Source organism: Opisthocomus hoazin, chromosome 21 (genome assembly GCF_030867145.1).
Source record: "Opisthocomus hoazin isolate bOpiHoa1 chromosome 21, bOpiHoa1.hap1, whole genome shotgun sequence".
Classification (NCBI taxonomy): domain Eukaryota; kingdom Metazoa; phylum Chordata; class Aves; order Opisthocomiformes; family Opisthocomidae; genus Opisthocomus; species Opisthocomus hoazin.
The window spans coordinates 10,644,038-10,671,312 of NC_134434.1; the positions used below are offsets into that span (position 1 = coordinate 10,644,038).

The 27,275-nt window shown below is 38.5% G+C and overlaps 1 protein-coding gene across 2 annotated transcripts in view; it reads right to left on the reverse strand.

The window, feature by feature from the left end:
• PRKCA (protein kinase C alpha) overlaps positions 1 to 27,275 on the reverse strand; it is a 160,880-nt gene that overhangs the window by 38,138 nt on the left and 95,467 nt on the right. For both annotated transcript variants that reach the window (XM_075441308.1, XM_075441309.1), the window contains exons 4-8: positions 23,305 to 23,416; positions 22,431 to 22,559; positions 11,012 to 11,168; positions 10,782 to 10,916; positions 9,970 to 10,066 (exon numbers count right to left, since the gene is read on the reverse strand). In XM_075441308.1, coding sequence (XP_075297423.1) covers positions 9,970 to 10,066; positions 10,782 to 10,916; positions 11,012 to 11,168; positions 22,431 to 22,559; positions 23,305 to 23,416 — 630 coding nt within the window. The remainder of the gene's footprint in view (positions 1 to 9,969; positions 10,067 to 10,781; positions 10,917 to 11,011; positions 11,169 to 22,430; positions 22,560 to 23,304; positions 23,417 to 27,275) is intronic.

The following is a 27,275-nucleotide window of genomic DNA, read 5'->3' on the forward strand; positions in this document are numbered from 1 at the left end:
AGAACAGCAAATCCCTAAAGTGTCAAAAAAAGAACTGCCTTTATCTACTTGCCTTCATTTTTAATTATGCCAATTACTGCTAACTTTCAATAATAAAAAAACCTAGAGTGTAGAATTTGCTTTTAAGCATAAAACTCATTTCAATATGGCCAAAACACAGAATTCTGTTCTAAAACAACCTTCAAGGACTTCATTTTTACCCAACCTTAGCGCAAATCCCTATGATCAAACGCAACAGCAATGAAGAGCTGCAGACTGGGACTGATTTTAAAACCCTGGGATTCTGCATCCAGGTCTTAACGTGCTGTGTAATTATTTAACACACACAAACACACACACACGCAAAGATGAAGGTGTTTTCCGCATAGTGTTGTGAAAACAGTCTATTTAAACTTACTCTTTGCTGGGGGAACAAAGGCAGCATAAACGCGTGATCCTTCTTAGGAGCTGATAATTTCATAAACAAGTATTTATGCTGGTTGACCTTGCTCACTACATGCTCAAATTTGCTATGATAGTATAAGATAATTTTTGTACATTTTACTCGTTTCTAGCTCAGAAGAGTTACATTATGGTCAGGAACACAGCCTTCCTTCTTCATCTGCTCCTGCTGTTCCCTTTCGATTCCAATCCTGTACCCTTGGGAGCGCAGCCTCCCCAGCAGTCCCACCTAAACTGATTACTTACAAACTGATTTCCAAAGACACGCTAACGTCAGTGGTGATCAGCCTGCAGAATGCAGCACGCAGTGATGCTGCTGAGCTTAGCTGAGTGATGCTAAGTCACTGTCAGCTGCAAGCAGAATTGGATTTTGTAATAATTTAGAGGGAAAAGATAGACAAAAAATAAGGAAGCATTTTTTTCCATGACAAAATGGAATTCTGGAGTCTCCTCTTCACATCAGATCAGAGCGCCAACTTTCTTTGCTGGAATCCGTGTTTATAAATCGCAAGGACTAAGCATGAATTTTGCCTGTGAAGCACCAGCTGTAGGAAACCGTCCAGCTCTTTTTTTAGGCGCGCTCCTATGATACAAACACGAATTGACCAAGGATTTTGTCAGCTTCAAGGTCTGGATTTTACAACGAAGTGGCAACGCGATGTGAGACGTAACACTGTGTTCGTCCCAGATGCACTCTTTCAGGGTAGCTTTTACTCTGCTTTAAAATACATTTAAACAGAGAAGCTCGCAACTTCCCCTGCATTAAACAAGCTTCATCAATGAAAATAACGTGATTTTACTTCCAAATAAGAAGAGGCGTAAAGGATTGAGGAAGGGTAATCCTCTTCTGTACAGGCTTTTTGGATATAAAGATACCAGATAAAGAATGAAGGTTAAGAAAAAATAAGTTACTGATTGCATGACAAATGATTACTGCATTAGGAAATATATGGCAATGACAAATAGACGTCTTCTTTGTTTTTTGTGGTTCAGTATTAAAACATTTTGTAAAATCATGCACTAATAATTTAAAGAGCTCTTCAAAAAAAATTTATTTTTAATTGAAGTATTTTAAGCTTTGAGCTATAACATGCTCTAGGTCAACTTAAATTGTAAAAATACTATTTGAAGATGATAACGGCTTCAATAACCTTAGACAGATTCTTAAAACACTTTACCACATAGGAGCTTCAAATTTTATTTTTACTTGTATCTTAACCAATGTATGAAACGGAAAGTGTGATGTGGGTCAGTAACCTTTGCCTTAAAAAAGCAAGATAATTTGTTAGAGATACATGCAAATAAAAAGTCCACACATACATGTTCTCAATGCTGATATGTATCTTTTTTGCCAGTAATTCAGTGATGTGGTGATCAGTGAAACAAGTGAAATGGGAAGTAAACAGGTGAAATGGTACTTTAGGTATCAGAGCATCTGTGCATATGGGTAATATCTCTTATGATATAGTATACTCCAATGAACATATAGCAACATAGGTAGTATATTATATCATAAAAAATGCATGCTATTTTATGTAAATGTATCTATTTAAGTATACAGTGAACATGACAATTATTTGATCTGTGGAAGTTATTCAAAGTTCCATGAGTGTCTTTCAAATTAAAGATGCACCATTTTTCATTTTCCATGAGAAGGTGGCATTCATTTAACTAATTCCTTCAAAACCAAAGGCACACTGCTTCTGCTGAGGTTTGATGACCTCATTTTTGAAAGTAAACTTCCAATCTATGGAATACTTTGTGACTGACAAATTATGGAAGATTCACACTTCAATTTTTTTTTTATCCATTAGAAAACCTTAAACTGGGGAAAAAACAAGTGCATCCTTAAAACATGGTGAGAATGACATTGTACTTCATAAGCTTCAAACATTGGTAAAGAGGGTTGTGTGAAAAGAAAGGTGTAGGAGAACACCAGGAAGAAAACTACCTTGAAGAAGTGGATATTTACATGACAGTCCTGGAAGAGACAGGAGAGACACTGCTTGGTTAGTAAAGGGCTTGCAAAGCAAAGGAACAACAAGTAGTAGCAAAAGTGAACAATTACAGACACAGCAGCGCGAATACAGAAATGGACACATCTGTCAGGCACAGAAAAACCATGAAAAAGAAATCGCGGTGTCAATCGCCCCGGCAGTAGGGAGCACAGCACAGTGAGCACAGGGCTTCCCGCAGCTGCCCTGCAGTGCCAACCTCAGCCCTGTACATACACACGCTTCATGCACGAAACATTCCTCCTGTTGGTAAACCACTGCAATGCATAAAGCGAAAGGTATGTACGGATGTGTGCAGTAGTCTTAACAAAAGGTATTTTTGATTTTTTTTTTTGCCTTGAGACACAGATTTAACCTTTATATAATGAAGAAATCCCTGCTATCAGTATGATTTTCAACATACATTCTTCGCCTTGCAGAAGGCACAAGCTGATACAAACTAACACCAGAGATGTCATCTGGTTAAAAAATTTCAAGTTCTCTAGTTTCAGATATGGTGAGTGGATGGGAAACCTCCAGATAACTGCATATGGGAATTCCCCATGCCAAACTACAGTATAGAACAGATGGAGTCATCTAACAGCATCTCTATAGTGCTGCAAACTATTCTCTAATGATTAAATACGCAGAATTTAAAAATAGGAATGAGTGCCATCAGCCAAAAAAAGTAGCTCTTCTTTTTATATCTCTATATACATAACGAGGGTGGATTGATGTGCCAGTGAGATTTTGGCTGGTCATGATTTCAGTGTAGCTTAGTGTCTGTTTCCTGAAAAGTAAATTTAATCTTTTCTTATGCAATTTGAAGTGTCAGCAATGTTATTTCTCTTTTCCGTGTCACCTTTGCTCAACTGCCTGAAGTTACAGTTATTGCTTCAAAATGGGAACGCATACTGGTTAGATGTAGATATGGTAGAGATCATATTTTTTATTTATTCTGCCTCCCTTCCCCCCAAAAAAAAGAGCAAAGTAACTGCACTATAACAGCTCTGGGGCAAAAACATCAGCATCCTTCAAAGACTTAAGAGAAATGCCGGCTTCACAGCCCTTATGAGACTTTATGCAGAGACCTGCAGAGCTTAACTCACAAATTAACAAAATCACAAGCTCCTCTACAGTTTTTTTTTTGACTGAAAATATCGTATTTAATTAGAAAACTCATTGGGTTCTTCAGAAGCTACTGAAACAGTCCCTGGAGTCTTCTGCTAAGGCCCTGGCTCTGCAACTGCAGCATATTTACCCAGCCTCCAGCTCAGAATTAAAACTGCTCTAGGATGTCCTTGCCATTGATTAAAGGAAAGAAGGAAAATGCCCTTTTGACCTAAAACTCTTGTGAACATCAGAAAAATGCCAGATTAATGCAGCAAGTATGAGCCTTCTCCTTTCTAATAAAGCAGCCAGAAACTGCTTTATAAAAATAAAACTAAAGGGCGTGTTAAAGATCTAAGAAATGTGGTACTTGCAGTGAAACTAACTGAAATGACGTACTGATGTTCAGAAAGGGAATGACAACTCAATGAAAGAGGTTTCTGTAGTGTTAGACTATAACAACATTGACACTCATCAGAAAGCTTTAATTGTGCCTTGAAGCCTTGCGGACGTTTCCAAACACCGTTTAACACCCGCTGTCCTGCCCCAGAGGCCTGATGGTGGAAACAAACGTTAGCTCTGTGTGCAGCGGATATACTTACAGACTGAGACAGGTTACTTGTTCATAAATTCTGTCTGCACAAGGATTAACACAGAAGTCTGCTCAAACTAAACGCTGTCCTGCATCCTGGAGGAGTTTAGCAGCACATCAGCAGCAGAAATATCTACAGCTTCTGCGTCACTGGAGAGCTTCTAGGTATTTATAACCAAGCCTGATGGCCAAACACCACATTGTCCCTGTTCTTATATTTAAAATGCTAAGGCATTTTGAAAGACATTTTCTTTAGCATCATAATAATAGTTATGTTTAGAAGCACTGAGATGTCACCAAAATGTCACCACTGACTGTACACTTCCAATTTCCAGATGCAATATCTACCCTGTTCTGAACTCCATTCCCTCTTTCCTTATGTTTCGATCTGTTTAGTCTGCAAAAGGAAACCACAGGTCTAGCTTCTGTACGGCCTTCACCTGTGACTCCACTGGCATGAAGCAGCTGATAAAGTAACTGAGGTGATGATAACCTGCGAACAGCCAAAGCAACAGCACGGGGTGCCCAGCCCATGAGAAACATGGCAAAGCCGGGTCACACCACTTCTTGACAGCAAAAGCAGCCCATGAGACAAGTGGACAGTAATAAATATGAGCAGCTCCTGGATGGTTTGTCTAGTGCCTGGATTAATCCCAGAAAGGGGAGACTGGAAATATGGCATACAACCAGTATGGCCACTTCCTCTGGGTACCCTGCCTGGCTTTCCTACTCCACACAGTTTTACGGATCTGGCCCACAATGTCCACTAGTAGATGAAAATGGTACCTGCTTTTCCTAGCAATGACTGGTAATTATTTTGCAGAAAAAGTACTTGCAGAATAACTTCATTTTATTGCGGAGTGATTTTGTTGGTGGTCACTTCATTAACTGGAATGGTACAAAACTACCTGCCGTGAAAAGCCACTCGCACCTGATGCCTCATCTGAACTCTCTAAAAGACGCCAGACGATGCTAGCGGTGATGGTGGCAGATGTGGATGAACATCCCCAAGGTCCTACGCCTCTCCAGGTCCGTGAGAACGGTCCCACATGCACCCCCATGGTGGGGACAGGAGTCTGAGCCTCTCTCAGAAACAAAGGGAACGATTTTGTTCTACTGACACCCACACAGAGAGCTATGGTAAAGGAAATAATTTGAACAAAAGAAACTGTCTGACATCTTGAGAGTATGTACCAGGAGGACCGTTACATATCTACCCCACAGACGCCTTAAAATGAAGATTATACGAGCAGTAACCTATTCCCTCGTAACAACTTGCTTGGATCACTTCAATTACCAAAGCTGACTGTGGTGACTCAGATTGCTCCCACCACAATATACCTTGTACTTGGTAAATATGTCCGCATGTAAGGATTATAGCTACTCTGTTCTTTTTTTAATTAAAAAAAAATCATTGATATGTATAACCGCATAACTGCTGCTTTGTTTTTAATAACATTTTCCGTAATGGTGATATGGAAAGAAAGGGACAGAGTAATTCACCAGCCTACTTCTAAACCAGTATTATTCTATTATTATTCTAAGGTGGTATTTAAGTATCAAGGAGTGCTTTATTAAGCAGCAAATGACAGGAAATAGGGCTTGACAAAACTGAAATAGCTTCCTACAATAGAACTTTTAGAATCCGCACATTTCTTTTGCCCAAATAAAAAAGCAGAACAATGCCCTAAATGGCAAAAACATATGACTGCTCATATCATAACCAGGCATGAAAAACATGATAAGGTTGCATTGTTGCACTATTCTGCTTTTTTCCTTTGAGTAGCAAAACACTGTAACAGGAAAAGAACTACATAACAAAGAGTAGATATTGCAGTTAAGAGACTTGATGGTTTGGGTCCATGGAGCCACCTGGGACTGTTGGGAGTTCCCATGGCAACCTCAGCACGGACAATTATGGAGCAGCCACAATTATTCTGAATATGCCTGTTGAGAACGGAGTTTCATTTTGAGATGGCCACAAATAATGCTATTTCAGAGAGAAAATTCACAACCAAAGGTTAAAAGCAAATGAAAAGCAGTGACAGATTTTATCCTGCCTCCACTTCCTACAGGAGTATATTTTTATCTCTAAATATTAATGATGATGTATCATCTATAAATCACTGAAGACAGATTGGATCATACTGCTAAATGAGCAGATAATTGATTCACAAGTTTTAGTGATAGGTGAGATCCAGCAAATATGTAGATTGATTAAAATCTGGTGTATAGGAAATATTGCACTGCACCTACGCGTGACATGCCTCAATTTCTCTATATTGAACAACTTCCTATAGACAATACATAGAGAGTACATAAAAAGGAAACTCCTTGCAATAAAATCCAAAAATACTTAGAGAGGTCACTGCATGATTCCATTAATGAAACCACATTCCTCCTTGACGCTTCTCTTTCTTTTCCAAATTTGGCCCCATTTGTTGGACAGGATCTAAAACTATGGGGCACAAGTCAGGTGTTCATTTCTCAGCTGGTTTAGGTCCGGCAGAATGGGCCACGAGGAAACTTTTTCTTGTGACAAATAGTTTTTACTATTCAATTACAAATGTAAGTGAAGAGAATGTTTGAATCTATTATTTATTTACTAATTTATAATATAGTACAGCTATTTTATGGTAGAATTATGTTGAATAAATGACATAAAGAATCTGTGCCAGAAGGTCCAGTAAGTAAAGCAACATACCAGTGAGATCTGACTAATGACCACATTTAAATAAGAAGTCTGGGTTATTAAAGTGGAGCTAGAAGGATGTGATAAGATTGTGTGAATAGTTTAAAATCAATGAAAGCGTGAGGCCAAATCTTAAATGTGTCTGTTGAACTATAGACACAGGCAGATATTTTAAAATTTCTCATTGGTTTAAATAGGAGGTAGCTCCTAAGTGCTCTCGGAGATTCTACAAAGCACATTTCTAAACTTCAGTCAAGGGACAAAGTCAGTTTTAAGAAGGTCTTTGACTTTTTTTTTTTAAGACCAGAAACTGATTTTGGAAATTTCACTTCTGCTGGTTCTCTGATCTTTTATAACCTGAAAATATTCTTATTCCTTCTTAGTATTATAAGCAATGAAATTCTCATCCTAAAGTTTTTCTGTTCTCGTAGCTGAGGTTTGCATATAGCTCTTTGTGGTGAAGACCACCATTATTCATTTTAATATTTGATATTAGTAATGCAATACTTTTGTAGAATTTTTTGCAATTTTGTACTCAAAATTAAATCAGCATAGCTTGGGTATCGACCACACTGTCATATATCAAAAAGTAGACCAAGCACCACAAATGGAGACTTGATTTGCAAGCACTCTGAAGTTACTCTTTTCTATAAACTGGTAAACGAGCAGATAGCCCAGCATGACCTCTCGCCCTGTCTATATTCTTAATCTTCCTGACAAATACACTTGCCTAGTAAAATGGCAGTCAAGATCTGCAGTCTTCTTCCTGTAACGTTTCAAAGCTGATTTCAGAAAAGTGGAAATGTCTATTTAGATGATGTCATTAAATCAGAAATAGCAGCATATTTCTCAGTGCTAGCTATTTGTTCCTTAGTGTAGGGTACCTAAAATAAAATGACTATATAAGCCAGGATATAAATGATAAGCAAAATAACGTAAAAGATGATCGGAGTGAGCATCACTTCTGTGCCATACTAAATAGCTAATAAGTTAAATACCACCATTCAGACATCTCTGCTGTTAATTTTTATAAGGCATCACAGTACTTCCCCTTGAAACCAAGCACAAACACTACTTGGAGGGTGCTGCTTCCCTCTTCCTTCTCACAGTGGTGAACTTTGAGAGCGAGTAAGAGGTTAAACCTAAATCCTTCTACCATATAATATCGTATTATACTAGCCTTGGTCAAAATTACCCATTTTGTTTGGCTACCAAGATCCCCATATATCATCACTAAGTTTTAAAACTGCTCATTATGCAACTCTGCAAATGATATTCCTGGAGACACTGTGTTCACTGAAAACCTATTCCCTTTCCTTGATTAATTCAGACCACTAAAATAGCATCAACCAGGCCAGCATCAGAACAGGGAAAGCCTCAAGTACATGGTGCTGAAGCAGAACTAATTAGACTTTGAGACAGACTAATTATTTCTGAGGCAGAGCTGACCCTATGTGAAGCTCCTGTTTCTGGGACCCAGTCCAACAGCTTTATGCACTGCAGCCTTTCAGGATTTCTACTCCACTTCATTGCAGGACACAGAAGAACCCTGCCTGTTCATTCTGCAACCAATCTATTTACAGCAAGCTTAAGAAAAAAACCTAAGAGATTGAAAACTCAATATGCAAACATACTGCAAATAATAACTGACATTTTTAAAAAGACAATTTTACTAACTTTTGTTCATGCTGTCTCTGTCCTGAGAAAAAACAGGTGGATTGGTATACCTGTATCACCAACATACATGTATCCACCCAATTTCAGACTCTGTATATTGCACAGAGACATGCTAGGGATGAAAGTAATTACTTTTGACACTATTCTTTCTAGGAAGGGTAAAAAGTAAAGATGATCTTGAATAGAAAATGACCTAGAGCAGCAAAATAAAATCACACTGGTCAGATCATGATTGTAAAGAAAGGAAAATGAAATTAAGATTCAAACACTTCTCAAATGTATAACAAAAATAATAGTTCATGCTGCAGACAAAAGTATGGTAGCTGATCCAAACGTGTTCAGAAAAAATTGATGCACCTTTTGTTTTTCTTTCTTGAAAGTTGAACATGTGCCGTTTTTCCTCACTTTCTTGGGTTAACCAATCTTTTATAATAACAATGTAGCATTCTGCCTGATAGTGAACATAAAAAATTGCCATTTCAGGTAGAAAGGAACAGGCGTAAGTGTTTGTTTATGCACAACAGGTACGTTAATTACTTTTTGGATTAACAGCTAGACTAAAGTTGTAAATGTTCAACCAGAAAAAAAGAAAACAGTACTGTAAGATTGGAACATTTCAAATTCAATATTGTGTATGCAGCTGGAAAGGGCAGTGAAGTGAGGTGAGCTGAACGAAGCAACACACCTCCCTTCCCGAGCCATGCCTCTCCCGCCGCTGGGCTGAACGACCAGCAAGAATCTTGTGTAACATTGGCTGCGGCTGTCAGAAGAGGAAGGGCTGCTGGCTAAGTCTGCTCATTAAGAAACAACTCCTTTGCATGGCACGATGAGACCGTGCTTGTGACTACCAACCACTGCAGTCTGCACCCCAGCAGGCAGGAAGACTCTGCGGAAAGTGTCACCTTTCTTCAGTGTTTCTTTTCTGTACATAACCAGCAATACCTCTTAGCCTTAAAAACTTCCATACCCACATTAGAGATATCAGAGTTTCAGATGACAACCTTCCACAAAGATTTTGAGGCTCCAAATAATCAGTAATTAACATTGCAAATATTTTCTTTAAAAAAAATAAAGCATTTAGTGTGAAATGTTCTAAGTATCAAAATACTGTTGTTTCTGAGAACTTCATTTGTCAAATTATATAGATATTAGTGATAATGGCTGGCAGATTTTGAAGCAAGTATTGAAAGACACTGAAATTATTAAATATACTTGACATCGAGTATTTTAAAATACTGATAAGTGTCATAGCAGAGAAGCTGAACTGTCAGAAAAATGATACCATTACTGAATTAAACCATTTGGTCCAATCTTCAAGAAACCCAAAGGCACATATTGCTGTCACAGGCAACAGAAATAGTAACACTCTAATACAGAACTTTTAACAGGCTTTTTTTTTTTTTTGTAGTAAAGCAAAAAATGTATGCGATATGTAGTTGCACCAATCTATGTTTAATCCTCACCTCAAACTTCTGCCGGAGCTCTGCATTTCCATCTTCATCAGCATCTGGAATTGGAACATTATAATATTCACCTTCTTCTTGATTCAGCAGCTTGTACCTGTGGAACATTTGAGGAAAACAACGGTGACTTTACACTTTTATTCCTGTTAGATTTAGAACCTGATTTAGTTGTTTGTATCAATGTAACAGATATGTAAAGAACTGCTTTCAAAGATCTAAAGCAAACTCAGAAGCAGAATATATTTAACCTAAAATTAGATCTTTAACCCCAAACTACCTGCCAAGGCAGTTTAATGGACAAGGAAATTCTTCCCACCCATGCTATGATAAGATGGGAGATACCAACCGTGAAGAACCTCTGTCTCCGGTGCTTGTACAGCCCTGAACCTTTGAGGAGATGTACAGAGATGTGATGAGTTCTGCCCCTACCTTGGTAGGTAATAAGACGACATTTTATAAAATCAGTTCCCATGTACTTTGAATTTGCAGAGCTATATATAACGTGATACTCTTAGGAATGAATATCACATACTGGAGATAAAAATAAAATTCATATCACAAGACCATGTACACAGAATTGAGTTTGCAGCAGCTCCAGGCTCCAGCAGAAGTTTCATGAATAGCACAAAGGAAAAGCATTCCTTTTATTATGCTATGCATAGTCTGTGTTTCCTAGGTTTAGTTGCATGTTCAGTGAATTTCTAGCATGAGATACACTGAAAAGCTCAAATAAGGTAGATTATATTGAAGAAAAATACCGGTTTTAAACTTTTTGCGAAACATTCTCTCCTCCTCTCTTTGCAGAAACTTACCATCCACTGGCTGGCATTTTCATAAGCTCTGACACCCCAAATGAAAGAGATCCCATGAAATCATTTCTGGTTGTTCGATCCCAGTCCCAGACCTCTACGGATAATCGTCGGTCTTTGTCTGTAGGTTTTAATTTACTAAAAAGGAGAGAAATAGAGGAGTTTTCAATGCAACACTGAAATAAATGATTCAATACATGCACAGATACTCCATTAAAAGGCGTTCAGCTTACAATGTGAATGACTCATTCCAGTCTGGATTCAGAGTGGAGCGGATGGTTTTTGTTTTTTGTTTACTTTCATTCTTCGGATCTGGGATGAGCTTCAGCTTAACATAAGGATCTGAAAGTCCATTTGGATCCATGGGAATTAGGTTTTTTGCTTCTCTCACTGTCAATATAAAACATAGCTGATTTGTATAGGATTACAAGTCATCATTAAGAAAGCAACAATTTGTCAAACCAGAGTTATTGAAGCATGTTGAAAAATAAGTAAGACGTGAAGCCCACTTGTCAGCCTTGGCACGGAAGAAACTAGTTGTTGTAAAGTAAGATTGCACGTAGCAATATTTATAAGTACGGTAGAGACAAATGATGGGAGAGAAGAGCAATTCACAAATGATATGCAGCTCCAGGCAGCACTTTTCCTGCAACAGAATGATTAAATGTCAAAATCCATCACTATAAATTTTTAAGTGGGAAGCAATTCTTTGTGCTTTTATTTACTCATCAGTCTTAGGTTGTACCACTACAGGACTATCAGCCAAATACCATAAGGGCGATAGCCAGAGCACAACAGATTGTAGAAGATAGGTTATTTGATACAATCCATCACTGGAAGATATCTAACACAAATCTTCCCTCGGATTCATGGTTCATTAGTTGTCAGATGGAATCGCTGAAAGCATTATGTCAGGACAGCAACCACAGTAAAAGCGCAGAGAAGACAAGTTTAACTTCAGCTTCACAAAAACGGTAATGTAGCTTCTATTTTAGAATGTCAAAAGAAGACAGCAAGTGAGTTAATACATCTCATGTTGCTACCGATCCTCAGAGAGACAAGAACAGGCAGCAACGTGCACGGGGTGCCGTTCCCTGCAAGGCCACATCCCTGCGTGGAACGAGGCAGGCGGGCCATGGAGGGTTACGAAGGCTTTTATCAGGGGCTCGGCAGCTTTCGGGTTTCTGTCTGGCTGGAGGTCCTGTGGCAGCCAGGGGTTCGTTAAGCAGTTCAGAAGCACTGCAGGGGAGTGGAGTGTTCCAACGGGTGAGCAAAGACAGCACTTCCCTCCCTCGTGTAGAGGAACAGCTTAACGCCCGTGTAACACTTCTACAATATGTGAGGTTTTAATCTGTGTTAACAGCATTCAGCCATCAGCGTCTGCTGAACCTCAGAAGAAGAGGTGACTTATCCTCATGCTGTGAAACCCCATCCCACCCAGACCAGTCGCGCTGCGATGAACTCCAGTGACTGAGTTGGGATGCAAAATTCGGAGCTCACAGCCGGGAATCTCAAAACCTACTGGGACAGTAATCCTCTGGGCTTGTTTTGGACAGAAAAGAGCTTTCATTCCAGAATTCCTTCGTGAGATTCATAGCTTCAGATTAGAATTGTTCCTGGAAGGAAAATTGCAAGAATCTTTGAGGGTGACATAGTTCTTAGGGTGTGAAGGAAGGCCAGCATTGAAGAGTGAGTCACTAGAGATATTATCCAGGATTGAGAGTGCCCTACTGCTTTCACAGTGTCAGCATCAGAAGGGATTTTTTAAATTTATCTACCTAACTGAAGAAATCTAAAAGAAAATTTAAGAAAGATCAACCCTTAGGTCACCCAATATTTCTTGATGGAAAACTTTTCCTACAAAAAATTGAAATTTAGTCACTTAAGAACTCAATCAGAGCCAAAGCAAAAAAAAAAAAAAAAAGTTACCATGCCCTCAAGGTACTCTCCTCCTTTTCTCCTACATTTAAACGACATTTTCACATTACAAACAAAAATTATAGACCTTCCTACGATTTCAACCTGTTATTTTCCAGCATGGATGTTGACAGGCATGCAAGAAATACAAGTATTTTATAATGTGTGGTTTAGTCTCATTATTTACAGAATAAGAAGAGGACAGTTTTTGGGCACCAGTCTAACAACGTGCAAATCAGCTGAAGCACATCTTTTCAAAATGTCCTCTGTTCTCCCTTCAGAAATCAAGGCAGGCCTGCGGCGGATTGACAACCATGTGCTACTGCTTCCATAGGACAGAAAGGGACAGACAACAAACACAAGGCACAGGACAGATATTATTGCACTTTACTTGAGGCCAGTGAAATGACAGATTGTGTTGTTACAATACTCCCACTATAACATAGACCAAAGGTGATTTACAAAACCACGTAACGTTCTGCTCCGTTCCGACACCCCAGGTGTATGCACAAGTCGATGTAACTAGCTCTGGGCTGACGTTTCCCTTTTACACAATGGAGAGAGTGGTTTAGTGCTTGTAATGGTTGTGTTCTTCTAAATAGCGTAACTGCTAAGTAGTGTTGTAGCGCAAATCTACTACTTAGCCGCTGTGTCATCTGATTCAAGCTACAGCTTGGGAATTTTTTTGGGGAAAAAAACAGCCACTGCCACAGAAAACACAGAAATTCAAACAGTTTGACCTGCTCTGTCTATTCAATGAGAGAGTGTTATGTGGGGTAGAACAAGTTGGATGGGAGAAATGCCAGATATAACTGGTACCTTATATCCAAAATAGCTGTAGAAATAAGGTTGCGTACAGGAATGCAAGCTACTTATTCAGAACACACTAGTTTATTTGTCAAGATAGTTCTCATGCAGAACAGATACCCTGATGTAAATTAATTATTGAAATTAGATTGTGGCTGGAAAGGAATCCCATTAACTTGAACCCAGCAGTTGACACTGATTAATTTAGGTTTCTTGAATTTGTGTTTTAAAAATGACAGACATAAAATGCTTATGGGCTAAAATTTTAAAATAAAATAACATATAAAATAAAAATTCACTAACAATGTCACTCAAATAATTGTACCAGGAAAAAACCCACAGTTTTAAAAGAACAGAACAGAAACAAGTCTTTCTTGCAGAGCATTCCATCTGTAGTTTTCCAGAGTCCTCGTACAACTGACAGGGCTTTGCAGTTGGGGAAATGATAGCTTTCAGTCCAGAGAAACTGTCTCCACTCTCATTTACTCTGAGTTTGCCCTTTGCGTGTCTCCACACCCGGTGGTCAGCTGGAAAACCAGTTCTGTTTTCAACCCAGGAAAAAACTCCCCACCCAACATTAAAATTTAGCGGACTGAAAGTGATCTTCAAATACCTCTGAGGAATGACATCAAGATTAAATAACTTCAGTTACAGATTTACAATCCCAAAGGGAGTAAGAGCCATAGAGTGAGTGAAGGATGAAGTGACAGCCTTCGATGAAAATTGCTCTCTCTCTCTCATACAGTATTTGGTTTTATTTTGTATTTTCTTTTTTTGTCTTCTTGTGCATGGCACCTGTGACTGCACTGCCAGGTTTGGCATGTGAACTATTACTTCAAAATCCACTTCTTGATTTCTATTTCTATACTGCAGTTTGGCATAAGTGAGGAGCAGAATTCTCTACTTGTTATATCGCTTCCCAGAAATATACCCCAGTAAATTTTTCATTAAAATTCCTTGAACAAAATTGCTTAATTTTAACTTAGCATCCTCAGACTGATACTTGATGTTTAAATTTTACCTGGAGATGCTCAGTGTGAAACCAAGCAGAATTTTGAGAAACTGGCTGGGTGGATGCAGAGCCATTCTCTGAGGCTTTGCTCTGGGGAGCTCCCTGGAGAAAGCCATCACCAATTAGCCTCGATACATGATGCCGAGCCCAGAAAACAACACTGATAGTGGGAGGACATGGCAGCCTGTGTAAGACTACTACTTTCTTTTGCAGCAAACAAAGAAAAAGAAAAAAGCTCTCTAAATACAGGAATAAGAGAAGCTCAGAGATGAATTGGAAAGGAAAGATGCAACATCTACTAAATACAGGCTGCCAAAGAAGTCATTATCTCACTCCTTGTTTTAAGATATCTGGCCCATTTGTACTTTTGTCGGCATAATTAGTACCCTTAGACATCTTTTTTCAACTGACTTTGCACTACTTTTCTTGAGGAAACAGCATGATGATACTTGTGCTAAACAGTGCTTATAAAGAACTAGCATCTAAGTGCTCCACCTCTTTAAGGACACCCTATTTTTAACAGGATAGGTCAGGTTTCTATAAGAGGATTGACAAGAAGAAGAGATTTGCCATCTCCAACAAAGGCACTTTTTGTGTGTGGCTGAAACCGAAAAAGATAAATGAAAAATAACTCCAAGAAAATACAACTTACTGCGGCTGAATTCTGCTATAGCAACACTGTGATAGAGATGTTACTCTAATGTATAGATGCGTGAAGTGAGAGACAGTTCAGCATCACTTGGAGCGTAACTTGGACAGAAACGTGGAATACCACTTACCAGCCTTATGTTGAAACTCTTATACATGATAATGACCTCTGTACTGAGCAAAGTAGCTGGTAGAAGTTAAATTTCCTACCATTTTGTCCAGATTAGACTCTTGACGGGGACTGAGAAAGCACACAGATGAAAAGAGAGAGAAGAGAAGCATATATTGAACTTTCTAACAAATCCAACCTTGCCCAGGTTTTCCTTCTAAAAAACAGCAATAGTTGACAACTTGCCATAAGGAAAAAAGGACCATTTTCCTCCTCATTGTTAATGAAGAAGAGATCATAAATGTTTAGTCAGTAGAAAAAGGGGTCTATTTGGTGACTGCCCTATGGGTGTTCTATTATGGGCTACTTATAACCCAGCAGCACTCGCCCAGAAGCCATGCCTAAAACTGGGATGCTCACTTTGCCAGGAATAGCGTAAAGACATAAGCAAATATAGAGCTGGTTCTTAGGTATTCATACTTTAAATAAATACCTAAATAAGACAGAGTGGGCTGGTAGAGAACAACTGACATTTTAAGTAAAGAGAAGAAGTCCAAGCAGAATGTTGAGGAATTCAGAGCGCAGATGACAAAACCAGAACTTTTTCCATGAGACTGTATAGGTCAGAAGTTGCAAGCCATATGCAGTTATGGATTTATGACTTCTTGTGATACCAGCAAACAAATTTAGTCACGGGAATGAGTAAATAAATGTTTCCGTGCCTATAACAAAGCTGAATTATTAGCAGCATGAGTTTACTCAGTTCCTTTTCAAGTGAGTCACAGCTACCTTTTTCCTGAATTCCCAAATGTTGATAATAAAACAATTTACTAATCACAGCAACCATTTCTTGCCAATCTTTTACTCCCTACAGGCAGCTTAGATAAGCAGAAGTCTCTCAACTACATGTGAATAGCTGCTTTTAGAAGAGGCTTCAAGTCTCAAACGGTCACGTCTCGTGAGCTATCCAGCAAAATGAAAATCAAGTGAGACCTTTGTTAGCTCCGCTACATCATAAAGGTTCTGTCTTCTCACAATAAAGCATTAGTAAATTATTTCATAATTCCCGCTACTTGCTGAAGAAGATTCTGGTACAGATTCCAGTGATCTGACCAGTTTACAGATGACTTAGGGGAGTGACAGCACCCCCCTTAAACACAGTTTAAAAGATTTACCCATTACTGAAAACAGTCTTTCTTCCAAATTGTGTTCTTGTACCCTCAATATGCAAAATCCAAAGCTGCTCAGATTTCATTAAAGATTTATCATAAGATTTTATTAAAACTATCACTGAATTCTTGCTTTCTGAAGCAGGTTGTGACCCACATGTACAACTGGCTCCAAAACAAATCCTGCTTTTCAGACAATTTCCAATTTCTGCACAGTTTTCAGCCACTAAAAGGGCTTTCTGAGACAAGACTTTTTTCTATTCCATACCTGCTCCTGTGCCCAGCTGAAATTTCTTTTAACTTCCCTCCTGAGATCAGTGCCTACCCATTACACACCGTTTCCTGAATCCCGAAAGATGGCAACACCATGAATGTCCACTATTGGAACACCCGCACTTCACAGGTGATTTACACACAAGAAACAGATGATTAATTTCATTCCTAGAACAAGATGAAAAATGATCCAACGTTGCATGATACTTCATTCCTCTGTATTTATTAGGATATTCTCTACTAGTACAAAAATGTACCATCATCTCTAACGCTACTTAATATATGCTTGAGCCTGCAATAGGTTCTCTAGTTTTAGCTGGAAATTTCATAGGAGAAACTGCATTTTACTCGTAAACTAAGATTACCTTCAAAAAATTATCATAATAAAAAAATGTGTACTACTGGATAGGACAGTTACTTAATAAAACATAAGTCTTAACACAAGATGCACCAAATCGTCTGAAAAGGGATTCAGACTATTAAATCTCTAATTCTTATCTGTTCATATTCTTACACAAATATAGAGCTATTTAGATACATTTTTATATGTATGCAGATGGCCACTTCTGAAAAACTAATGTTTCATTTAAATCCTATGTACTGTCTGTTTCCTCACAGTAAAGTAACTTTAATGAATGAAATGGGGAGCATTCCGTTGCTGCTGGGGCTGGCATTTGTTAAAGGCAGAGCTCTTTCTGTAACGAATGCAGCAACCCTGCAGATTCTGGGAATGACAGAAGAGAGAGATATTAGTGAGACAAAATGTGCGATTCACGTTCTTTGAGATATTAAAAACGCCTCCCACATGCAAGTAATTATTTGGGATCACTTTATGGGTATTTGATACTAAAAGCTGGTCAGATAGAGAGAATATTCATACTTGCTCCACTTTAAAATCTGTTGCAGAATATAATTAAATTAATGCTAATGAAAAAAGATACTAATACTGACTTAGACAATCATAAATAAAATTATTAGAGTGTGTGTGTGGTCGGGTCTAAGGAAAAAATTTTCATGAGAATCTAGAAATGTGCCAAAATTCTCCAGTTTGTCTCTCAAGATTGTTTGGGCAGAGGCTCTTAACTCGGCCCTCCACAGCAAGTGGTGTGACAAGACATTAATATGCAGTGCCATAGGGTGGCTCAGCATTCATACGTTCATAAATAATTTGAAAAATGTACAGTGGGGAGTCCAGAACTCCTAGGGAGATGATTGTTGGAGAGCCTGTTATGTGCTCCCAACCTCTGCACAGATTACAGCCGGGTTTCCTCCTCCTTCAAACAGCTGAAGCATCACTGAAGAATAAAATGAGATTTTCTGTATTCTTTCAGAGAAGAAAAATACTCTTAAAACCCTTGAAAACTCTGGGCTGTGTATATGTACATTTTAATAACGTTTATGTAACAGCAGGGTGCATTAGCTGTCAGTGAGTTGCCAACACCCTGCCTCTAAACTGGTGGGGCCTGGGTCGGGAGGGCAGCTCTGTCGGCAGCCGCTGCCAATCCAACTCCCCGCAACTCATAGGTCACAGTTTAGGATCCCAATAATGTGGCAGCTTTTTATATGTCAGCGCACCAGATGGGGTTATTTTCTCACAAAGGTTATTGTTCACTCACTATAAAAATAATTCAAAAATAAAAATTCGAAACTGTGATTCTACCACCTACAAACTCACTCAGCAGAGCCCCAAATTATAAGATGGGTCAAGAAGTAAAGTAAGAGTGACAAAACTTTTAACGCTCATCAGAAGGAAGAAAATTCAGTGCAAAAATCATAGATTAAGAACAGCAAAAACTGCTTTAGTGTGCCTAAAAGCAGAATCTCCAAGTCAATCCAACCTAGGAAAAGGTCACAAATTCAATGATTTCAGAAAAAAGCAGTTCAAGACAGTTCCTATAACAAGAAAACTACAAAGTTTATTTACTGCAAGGGCAATAAATTATTAATACGCAATGCAACTCTGAAGATGGGAGCTATAAAACAAACCATTGATATTTAAGAATTGCAACACAAATGAGCACTGAATGTGGCATATTGACTAGCGCTGGGAAGATGGTAAGGTTTTGGCAAAGAATACCAATACAAAATTCCTACTTCTTTGCGAAAAAGCGTTGCAGCCTCCAACATTCACACACAAAAGACTGTATGTCTACCTTTAAGCACCCAGATTGAAGATCTGACCCAGTAAATTGGAATTAAGTGTGTTTACATACAGGACTGCATCATTCCCACCATTAGTCCAACTCAAAACCTGCCACAGTACTTACATATTTTAGATAATCTGACTGAACCACTGGCCAACTCCATCTGGCAGTACTCTGCCTTGCCTCTTTCCTAGTATTCACTGGGAAAAAAACCCCAGTATGATTTACAGTGTTTTATTGGGAAAACACTTAGTAAGACACCATGTACTGTGGCCTTTTTTGGAAAGAAAAGCTACCACAAAACCCTCAAACCAATTATGCAGAAGTAAAGACAAATTGCAACAACTGTACTCAACGGTGTCCCCCAAACGACCGTAGCTTGCAGTGGTCATTAAGCGTGCTGCGTCCTCCATCGGCTTTCCTGCCTGGAGCTGGGATGGCCGAGTTGCCCATCAAAGGTCTTTGCAAGATGCCAACCAGAGTGGCACGTCTGCATTTAGCAGCACAAATGCTTTGCATGCAATGAAGGCTGGCTATGAAAGAACCAGCAGGAGCTAATTAACAACCAAAACAGGATGCAGAGCAGAGATATTAAGGAATTCAGCTGAAGGAATTCAACACCTATGGAGCAATTCCTTTGAAAAAGCTTCAGGCAAAGGCTCAAAGCAAACAGCCAGTCATTGATTATTCTTCCTGCTGTTCCTAAACCTCCTGGACATTTAATTCACCTCCTTTCCTGAATCTAAAGGCAGTGGTATTGTGCTTGGCAGCTCTGGGAACTGTATAGCCTAACACAGGTTTTGTCAACAAATATTTAAGAAGTCATGCCATACTGGGAGCAAAGGAGTTCAAAATGTTTGTACAGCAGTATGTCCATGAACTAAGGGAAAATTGTTAATTTCTCTTTTCAGTTAAACATGCACAAAAGGTATCTGAAACTTTACCTGGTCTGGGCTTAACCTGTAAGTATTTTTGATTAAAAAAAACCCAAAACATCCAAGCTTACTTTCAGGTCAACTGTCATTTTTATTTAAACAAATTTTCTGAAAGCTCGGAAATGCTGACAAGCCTCAACCGACACGATTTAACAGCACTGCAATTGTTATATACATAACAAGGTTATAGTAAACATTGTTCTTGTTGTCCAGAAACCTACTTAATTGTGGGATGCAAATGTATTCTTTATAAAAACACAGAAGTAACAGCATTTGCCAAGTACACTCACACCAAAAAGAGCTGAAGAAAACCTACAAAATATCTGTAACAATTTTACCATATTCATATTTTAGACAAGACCTTTTCACATAAAACTGTGAACTAAAAGTATACCTATTTATGTAATTGTTTTATAGTGCTTTGGGACCATGAAGACTTGTGACAAGCGTTTTTGTCCCTAAAAGGATTATAAACCTGCTGAATCATCAGAAAACATGTATATGTTACTTGTCAAATTATGTGCGTTGTGCCAGAAAGTTTCAGCCACATTTAAGAACCTTACTGCAGAGTGTCCTAGATTAACGAAAATACTAAATTTTGTCACTTGGATGACTTTCAAATGAGCTCTCTCTCATGGTACAATTACTTTCAGAATCTGCATCACCATCTTCGAAATGCCTCACTAAGTGAAACCACCTTTCTGTTAATGACAGTACCTTGGACAAATTTACCCCTCCTACGTCGACAGGAAGCTATTTGAAAAGTTAAGCTACAATTAGGTACCACTTGGGATCCGTTCTGATCCTTTCTAACTAAACTTTATCATACCTCTCCTTTTCAACGCATTTTACAAGGTTTGACAGGAGAATATGGAGGTATTCGGATTTAGAGAGAACAAAGCCATGAATGAATACAGCCACAGGAGGGACGTTTGCTGGTTCGGTAAGCTGTGACAATTCTGTGCGATGCTCTGATTTCCCTTCTGCTGACTACAAGGGGTATGGTCTCTACTGAGCTTCACGCCTCAAAAAAGTGCAGAGGGAGAAGGAACATTCTTATGGCGTATAATAGGCTCTAGCCTTTCAACAGAGCAGAGCTGAGGCAATGCACAGCACTTAACAGCCATAGGTTGCCAACAGCTACAGCAGGAAACAAAGGCAGAAGCTGAGGTGGCCGAAGAAACCTCTCTCCTTTGTCCTGCTATAACTCTGCCCTCAATGTAATTCTGTTTGCAACACCAAACAGGCAGCGGTAACAGCATTGTACCCTGTTCTTGTTTCACGGTGTGGACACTGAATTCAGTTTCTTGCAGTACCAGTTTTAAAGGTGTATCCGTGTACATCTAATGTGATATATTAAGATTTGTTGCCTTTTAGTTGTCTTCACTGAAGAAGCAGGGTTGGTCACCTGTGATGGCACACTAACCAATGCACTCTCTTGAGGCAAAAACTTTTGATAGTTGGTGTTCTACGACTGCTTCTCCATTTCCTACATTATATCATACCTATTTTGGTTCTAGTTACTACAGCACATATTTGAAATTTTCTTAAAGTTTTGAGCCATAAAAAATTGGGACTTTCTTTTAGAATTTAATTTATTTTACAGACTTGTCCCTACCTACAGAAAAAATGAATACCATTTTCTGTTATTCCTTCCCTTATTTCACTTCTGTCCATCCTAATTCCTGCCCTGTGCTCTCCCTTTGAGTAAATACACTGCAATCTGATTAACAAAGAACATTTTTTGTATATGTGTCCAACAGAAAGGACAAATCAGCAACAAAGTTCACTACCAACTTTACACTTCAAATATCAGATACACGATCAGTTGACACCAGCTAAAATAGGAAGCACATACAGAGCAAATGTAACACAGTGTAAATACAAATCCTTCTGCAGATCCCGAGCAACAAACTCCACTCTCTACACAGCACAAGGAAGTTCTGTTGCAGTTAAACAACCTACTACATTTCTATTTAGGGGGATAAAACAGTCCTTCAACTTGTAGAATACATTTTCCAGAATTTTTTCTGCAACTTCAGATGGGGAATGGGTCGGTGGGGGTGCATGGGTGTGTGTCCACAACCAAAGCTTGCTCATAAATCCCGCGAAAATCACTTCCAAAGAAATGAACTGCCGCCCTCTCTTTCCTTCCTTTCTCTCCCTCCTCCCCATCATAATAACCTTAACCTTACAGAATGTGATGATTTATTTCTTTATTTTATAACTCACTGGGAGTAATACGTGGGATTGAATCCAAGTTGCCTTTGTTTATTAAATGCTCTGAAATGCAGGAAACAACTGATGAAATTTCAGAGTAACTCTTGTGTTCTTAAGATGATGGCTAGCTTCCCGAACAGCTAGCTATCCTACTGGGCTGCTTCCTACGTGAAAAATTGACATTACGGTGGTTTTCTAATTAATATTCCTGAAAGCTATTGCAATAGCTTTCATTTCTCTATTTATTTTTATGAAGACCAGTCCGTAGTGTTTCTTGATTCACGGACACGTTGAATGAAATGCTCAGGAAATACCCTGTCACTGGCTTTAGTACACCAGGATTTAACCAAAGTACTTAAGCTCCCAGTGTATATTACATATTTACAAAACCTGCAAAATTCCAAAATGAGTTGTTTACCTGTTACTTCCAGTTTGTCACCAGTGACTTCAGCTTTCAGATAAATCCTTCCTCTTTTCTCTGTGTGATCCATGCCACAGAGGCTTGGGACGTTTATTACGCATTGCTTATGAACATTCATATCACAGGCTGTGGATACAAAAATGGTTCAGACAGCTATAAGAAGCTAATAATACGATTACACTGCAAGCATGGAGCAAAATGAAAGTTAAGATTACAATGCTAAACTCTTGGTAAGACTTTCAGTTTACAGCTGCGTGTTTTTCAACTGCATGACATGGCTAGTTTCCATCTTACAATACACTTTGTAGACAGCGAATGAAACAGAGAACCAAATGATCTACTTCAGAAACCTAAAGATATCATTGATGAAGTACAAGGCAAAAAAAAAAAAAAAAAAGAAAGAAAATGGAATAAAGACTTGCTGGGAATATGACTAAGAAAACAGAGAATTTGTGCCAGCATTAGTAATTAAGAGAGCTAGCTTTAAATTGGTTATTAGATTTGGTAGCAGGAGACTTACAAGACAAATGAAATGCATGGAAAATATTGGACCTTGGCTACCAACCAAACAGAAATTTCTGTTTTCAACAGTGTATTCACCTGACCAGTCCAAAACCAGTTTTCCTCAGAACTGCCAGAGCAAATGCCCTTCAGCCACATCAAGCTCAATACACCATGTTCTCAGCAACAGAAGTAATTTTCATTAGTATATTATAGTAATGCTGAAATATCCACTTGAAATACAACAGTACTATAAATATCTGACATTTGAAATGGTATTTTCCACAGAAAAGAAGTAAGAAGCTGTTACCCAGTGTTTCCACTTACTTTCTAAAACACCCTTCTGGTAACGTAGAAAAACTTCACTTACTGTCACATTTCATCCCTTGGTGCAGAAGCCCGTATAGCAGTGACCCACAATGGTCACAAAACGTTGGGCTCCCATATGTGTGGATCTTAAATTTGTGCTTGCTTCTGGGATCCTGAAGGAAAAATCAGAAAGAGATTCTCAGGTCGCAAAAAATAAGATTGATGCACCTTTAATATATTACTTCAAATACCAAAAACTTTCCAGCTCTGCAACCTATGCTACAGAAGAACGTACTCCAGCACGTAGCTTACAACCCTTACAGAGGTACCTACATCGGCGCAGGTATGTCAGCCTAGGTTCCTGTTTTTCCCTTGCTTTGATGTAAGAAAGAAGATGTCAGCTCAGTGAATACAGGCCTGTTCCTATGATTCATCTCCACTAACACTCCCAGATGCTGACTGTGCACATACACGAAGTGTAACGACGGCGTTCAGCCTGTGGCTAAAGTGTCCTGTCCTGTCTGCTTGTTCACAGCGTGCCGTCATCACCACTCCGACGTGATGACGCAAACAACAGCAGGAGAGGGGGGAAGTCAGAGTTCGTTACAGGGCTGATCGGAAATATAGTCAAACATCTGTAAAATCAGGATCTCAAAGATGGGCTCATCTTGAAATGCTGCAAATTTATAATACACAGTATTAGAAATGAAAGTGAACAAATTCTAACTTGGCATGTAGCAGATATTTTACTGAGACTGCTATTCCCATCTGAGTTGCCAACAGAGAAATTTATCACCAGGACATTTTAAGGCCACCAGCAGCTTGCAAATGGTTGCTAATTTAGGACCAGTGAAAGGGAATATACCCAAATCACTTAAAACCAAAGACTGTACAACACATCCAAATGCATTTGCTGTTTCTCTAGGGGTAGAGGTCTCCTTCGGAAAACCAAGAACGTTCACATGAAAGTTAGAAATTGCATCTTCAGTACAGTCACCCACAGCAGGCTCATTCCTCACATACATCGCCACAGACCTTCACGTACCCCAGGCCCGGGCAGCCAGTTCCAACGCCTGCAGATGGGCATTGCCAGAACAACCAGCCTGACAGCCCTGCACTGCTGCACGTCACACACCTCGGATATCCGTGACGACCACTCCCATGCCAGCCACGGGCTTTACCACGGATTTGGGAAACACCGTTTTCCTCTACATTTCAGCAAAAACTATCACCGCATAACCTTGATCAGAAGTTGGGAAGAGCAGTAATTCTCCTTCCTTAAAAATACATTGGGGGTTGTAAGCAATTCTTGCTAACTTACTTTCTTTTTTCCTGCAGATTTTTACAGCCTCGTAGACTAAGAGAAAGGCCATGGAAATTGTGAAATGCCAGGTCTTTCACACATTTAAACATCCTTTATAAAAATACAATTTCAAAATGAGATCTCAAAATGTTTTTATTCTATTTACATTTTATATTAATATATCTTTATATAAGAATTATTATTATAATTATTATAATTACTATAACTAACTTTCAAACTTGCATCTGCCAATAAGAGCATTCAAAAAAATCAAAAGTAAAGCACAGCATGTTATACAAAATGGAAAGCCTGCGAACTCTTTCTTCAAATATGAAGGATTCCTCTAGCATAAGAGCTTTCTCAAGAAATGCAAGAAATGTGGGAACACCTAGCAGAAATTTTCATAAAAATATGACTATGAGAAGGCAAAATCTGGCCTTCAAAATTTAGTATTTTGCCATGCTACACTTTCTGAAGGTTTTTTTTTTGTTGTTTTGGTAAGCATTCTTTATGTGAATTTTTTTTTTATTGATCCTAGAAATTTTTTTTTCTTAATTGATCACAGAAATTCTATGGTGTCCAGCATAACAAGTAAGGACTTTACATTCAGAATTCAAACTGAGACTATTTCAAGAGTTCTGTTTGTTATACAGCCTGAGATATGAAATGCAAACAGCTAACAACCATATTTATTTTGTAGACTCAGTTAGCCTAAATGGAATGACATTCAGTGCTCCAGAGAACATCTGTTTCGTTATTTATTAAAGATATAGCCAATGCGTCTTGCGGTGCAGGGTCATGGGAACATTGCTTTACCAAAGGGTTATCTGATGGATCAACTCTCACTATATGCCTCCCAAATGATTTAAAACACATTTTCAAAGCTAATTCTTCCTTCAGTTATTTGGTTTAGAAGACATAAGGGGACTTGTTGCCTTACAAGTATACATACTTCAAGATTACTTTGGTTAGCACATCTGTTGCTGAGAAGGACAAACCCCACAGCTTCTAGAATGACACTGAATAAAGAGATTTTTAAAGTTGTGTTTAACATCTAAGTGATATTTCTGAGCATAAAGTAATGATACAGAGGAGAAAAAACTATGGGAAATTAATATATTGAATGTCTACTAAATACCTTGAACCTGTATACTATACTGAAATTACACAACCACTGCCAAACAATTCCATTCCAATCAATGGAATATACATGGTAATTAAGTTAAGCAGGGGGGTGTGTGGCATAAAAATGTTGTGACATGCAAGGACAGATGTACTACACTCCGTACCAAGCAGCACTCATGAGCAAAGGCTCATGTACTCCTGCGCCCAACTGCGCATAAGTACAGAACACCAGCAAAGGCATTCTTACGAAACCAGGAACTAAAACCAGGCCCAGGAATAAATAAATCAAGCTGGACGACACTTTGAGGTTGGCCCTGCATGCGTCAATACATATAATTTGAATCATCATCTGCTTTCTATAATAAATATTAGTTTCCTATCGTTGTTTGAAAATGCCTACTGTATGTTTAAAATGAACAATTCCATAGGAATTAATAATTTTTTTTTAAAGAGCGGCAAGTATGTTCTGACTGTTACTAGTTATTGTTCTAGAAGCACACACAAAGTCACTTCTTCAAGGCACAGCATAAAAAAAGAAGACAAAGGAAAACAGTACCAAAACTACTGACGAAATGGAAACTTTGCATGTAGGAAATCTCTCTCTAAAATCCCCGTAGGAGAAGTAAATAGAAGAACCTCAAAAACGTTTAATAGCTAACAAATAAAAGAGTGCATGCTCCATCAGTATTTAATCCTTTTTCTTCTGTTTAAATCCTATGCATTTGTCTGAGAACCTACAGAGAAAGCTAAGCGATCTCTCTATACCCCACCGCATGATAAAACTTTTAAATCTTATTCTCTATATTAATATGGGCTTCTCATGCACTTGGATCAATAGTCTGCACTTTAATTATAAGTAACTAAATTAGTAATGATTATTACATTACCAGTACTACTTACTTCTATTAGTAACAGCAATTAACACTTATTAGTTGTTAATACAGTTTAATACTTCCTAAGGTTCAATATGCATTAAGTGACTTAGATGCATTACTGCGGAAATAGCATCGTCTTTCGTATTTTTCAGCTAAACTACTGAGTTAGAGGTAAGCGCTGGTAAATTTTCTTCAAATATTCCCTTTCAATCAATGTAAACTTTCAATAACTCCCAAAGCATAGCTGGCAGTCATATTTCATAGTAAACACAGGGAGCCAAGCCAGGATATGACAGATGAACTGCCAAATAGTGGCTGCTATTTGCAAGAGAATTGAACTTTGCACTAAACTTGGCGTAGATTAATTGTGAAACTCTGAAGGGAAAACCCACTTTGGTTTCCAAAATCCATCAAAATTATGAAGAGGGGAATTGACAATGGGAAAGCAATGCAAAAGCACTTGTTAAGGAGTGATGAATGATACGCTCTATTAAAATTAATGCTATTTTCATGCTAAAAAGTGAATTCCCTGCTATTATTAAGACAATCCCCCATTTTTACAAGTACAACTGAATGCAATATAATATAATTAAATGGGAAAGGAAACTCTGGGCAATCAATATCACAGACATTCAAATATTTGTCTTTGGAAAACCTTTAAATTGGCACAAATCTAGCCGGTGCTCTGCAGCTTGACTGCAGTACAGCAGCCTGGAGTTACAGAGCCTA